Genomic DNA, 3,036 nt, shown 5'->3' on the forward strand with positions numbered 1-3,036 from the left:
ACAGTGTCACTTAACCTATAAAATTAAAATGTTCATTGTTTTTTCCACTTTAGAAAATGTCAACTACCGACTAACCGTATCTCCAACAAACACGAAGAAGCACCACACCATTTAAACCAGAGAAGAATATGTTTTTTATCTATTAAACTGTGCCCGTTTTGTAATTTTACAAACAGTGTCTCATGTGGTACAGATCCATGTGCGTGGATGACATTTGGAAACTGTACAAATGGAACGCGGGTTTTGCAGCCTGTTTGGAAATGACACATCTGTAAAAGACGGAGAAAATATCACATTCTTTAGCATTTTACACCCGTTTTTTGTTCACGTTTTTGTCACATTACTCCTATTTAAGGCAAGGACATTACATTTATTGACAACACTGTGACCGTATGCTGTGCCTATTAATAATATGTGTTGTTATAAACCATTTACATGTTTTACATTTAAATTTATGCATTTAGCAGAATCCATAGCTTTCCAATCTATACGTTTCTACCAGTTTGTGTGTTCATGGAATCGAACCCACGATCTTTTGCTCAATCACTGTGCCACAGGAACACACAAATCCTGTTAACTATGCATGTACAGTACAGTATGAACAACATATCCTGCAATATCAGCGTTATTCATGATGTATATCACAAGTAATATAATGAACGACTACAACTATTTCAACTCAGCATCTGTTTATTCGTGTATCATAACGTATTGAGCCAAAAACTGAAGTTTGGCTAGACACAAAGCAGAAGTTGCTGTCAAATGCAGCTTCCTCGATGGAGAACATATGAAGAGTTTGGAACTCTGTTTTTAAACAAATTCTAATTTCATGTTTTTTATTGTGCATTCCAATTTATATGAATCAAACTGCAGTTAGTTTGTTTTGATTTAAGCCATAATGACTAAAAATTACAGCTAACTAACACAATAAAAGAACATGATAACATAATAAAAAAATATGTTTTTTTTTAAACGGAGACTCTTCATATATATACACGCACTGCAGTTCGTGGGTATGAATTTCTTTAATGTTTGCTAGAAACCCAAACTTTGCTATATTGTTGACATTTCTACTAAACGGAACTTTCCATATATTATCCTCGTTCGTTCTCTTATTGTTATTATGTTGCTTATTGTCGCTGTTGTCTACTTCCTCGTTTCAACCTGTCCAAAGCGTCACTTGTCTAAACCAATGGTAACACTTTACAATAAGGTGCTATTTGTTAACAATTATTTAATGCATTAGCTAACATGAACTAACAACGAACGATACTTCTACAGCATTTATTAATATTACTACATGTTAATTTCAGCATTTATAAATACATTATTAAAATCAAACGTTGTCACTGTTAACATTAGTTAATGCACCATGAACTAACATGAATAGCTGTATTGACATGAACTAACATTAACAAGGATTAATAAATGCTGAAAAACGAAATTGTTCATTGTTAGCTAATGTTAGCTAATGCATTTACTAATGTTAACNATGCTGAAAAACGAAATTGTTCATTGTTAGCTAATGTTAGCTAATGCATTTACTAATGTTAACTAATAGCACCTTATTGTAAAGTGTTACCAAACCAATAAGCTGTTCCTAATCATGAACCAATGAAAGTTGAAGTTGGCGGGGCAACACATGTCGTTCCGCCTAATGTGTCATACCGCCCCCTCGTCCAAACTGCACTCTGGGGTACTAGTGAGCAACTGCTACGTGGTGTGTGTGTGTGTGCGTGTGTGTGAGAGAGAGAGAGACCGGCGTGCACACCTGCGTGCTTGAAGTAGCCTAATGTGACAGAAAAGCCAGTGATAATAATATTATTTATTCCTCATATTGTTCGTATCTTCAGCAGTAAAAAAATCACGCAAACGTTTGAAAGAGTAGGGCTATCAAAATATATGTATCAGTTATAAGCAGCATGAATAGGAAAACGAACTAGTAGGCAATCGGTGTTTATAAATTCATTTTGTTTTTCTATTTAGTTCTTTCATTCATTCGATTTCAGTATATCTATTTCTATGTTGTTCTTGAAATGCTTTGTTTATTGAAACAAAACTGTGCACGAGTTTCCATTAACAGTAAAGTTTGACAATATAAACGTCAGATCAAGAGCAGGGTGCTGTGTGAGGTGATGGCCTGTAGGCTACACTATAACCTTTCTGTTATTTAAACTTGGCGAAGTGATATGGAACTGTAATGCGGTCGGCACTCGGCAGACCTGGAACACCTTCATAGGTGTGCATTTACTGAAAGTTAATGCATACCCATTGAACGTTTGTCAACCAATCAGATTGAAGCATTCAACAGCCCCGTGGTATAAACTTATATCTTTTCTTTATTTTCTTATTTTATCCTTCAAGCAGCACCTTACTTTAGCACCACTTTTGTTTTAATCAAATATTTTTTGTTGTATTGCATTGTTTGTTGTTACTGTGATGCTATTGTATATTTTTTGTCATTACTCGCTGTCGTGGTGTATGTAAAATGCTTTGGCAATACTGTAACTATGCACAATCATGCCTACAAAATACCTTCAAAGTAAAAACGGATTAAAACCTATATTCTTTTGGTTACCAGCCCAAAACAAGTGGCTAAATAACATGTTGTATCTTATGTCCATCACTAGATGGCACTAAAGCTCTTTCTGGCCATGCATGACTCTTATATCGCCCTGTCCTTTTGTTGATATACTGTAGACTAAAATACTTAAAGGAAAAGTTCATCTCAAAATTGTGTTATTTTTTACTCACCCACATGACGTTCAACATGTAATAAAACCTCCCGGCGTCTTCGGAACACAAATAAAGATATTTTAGGTGACATCAGAGAGAGTTTCAGGCCTCCTCACAGACATCATGGTTACAGTTGTTGTCAAGGTCCAGAAAAGTACTAAAGACAAAATTGGTCCATCCGCTCATAGTGGCTCAATTGAATCTTTTTGAAGCGACGACAATACTTTATGTGTGAAAAACAAACCAAAATAACGACTTTAATCAATATATTCCCCTCTGTCTTGTAAGTCTATGGTGCGC

At 35.2% G+C, this 3,036-nt stretch overlaps 1 protein-coding gene across 1 annotated transcript in view; it reads right to left on the reverse strand.

The window, feature by feature from the left end:
* Positions 1–511: 511 nt before the first annotated feature.
* Positions 512–3,036, reverse strand: part of LOC130550851 (collagen alpha-1(XXIV) chain-like) — a 25,120-nt gene continuing 22,595 nt past the window's right edge. Inside the window, exon 5 of the mRNA XM_057328369.1 lies at positions 512–546. Within this exon, the coding sequence (XP_057184352.1) occupies positions 512–546 (35 nt within the window). The remainder of the gene's footprint in view (positions 547–3,036) is intronic.

This window comes from Triplophysa rosa, unplaced genomic scaffold (assembly GCF_024868665.1).
Source record: "Triplophysa rosa unplaced genomic scaffold, Trosa_1v2 scaffold448, whole genome shotgun sequence".
In the NCBI taxonomy this organism is placed as follows: Eukaryota; Metazoa; Chordata; class Actinopteri; order Cypriniformes; family Nemacheilidae; genus Triplophysa; species Triplophysa rosa.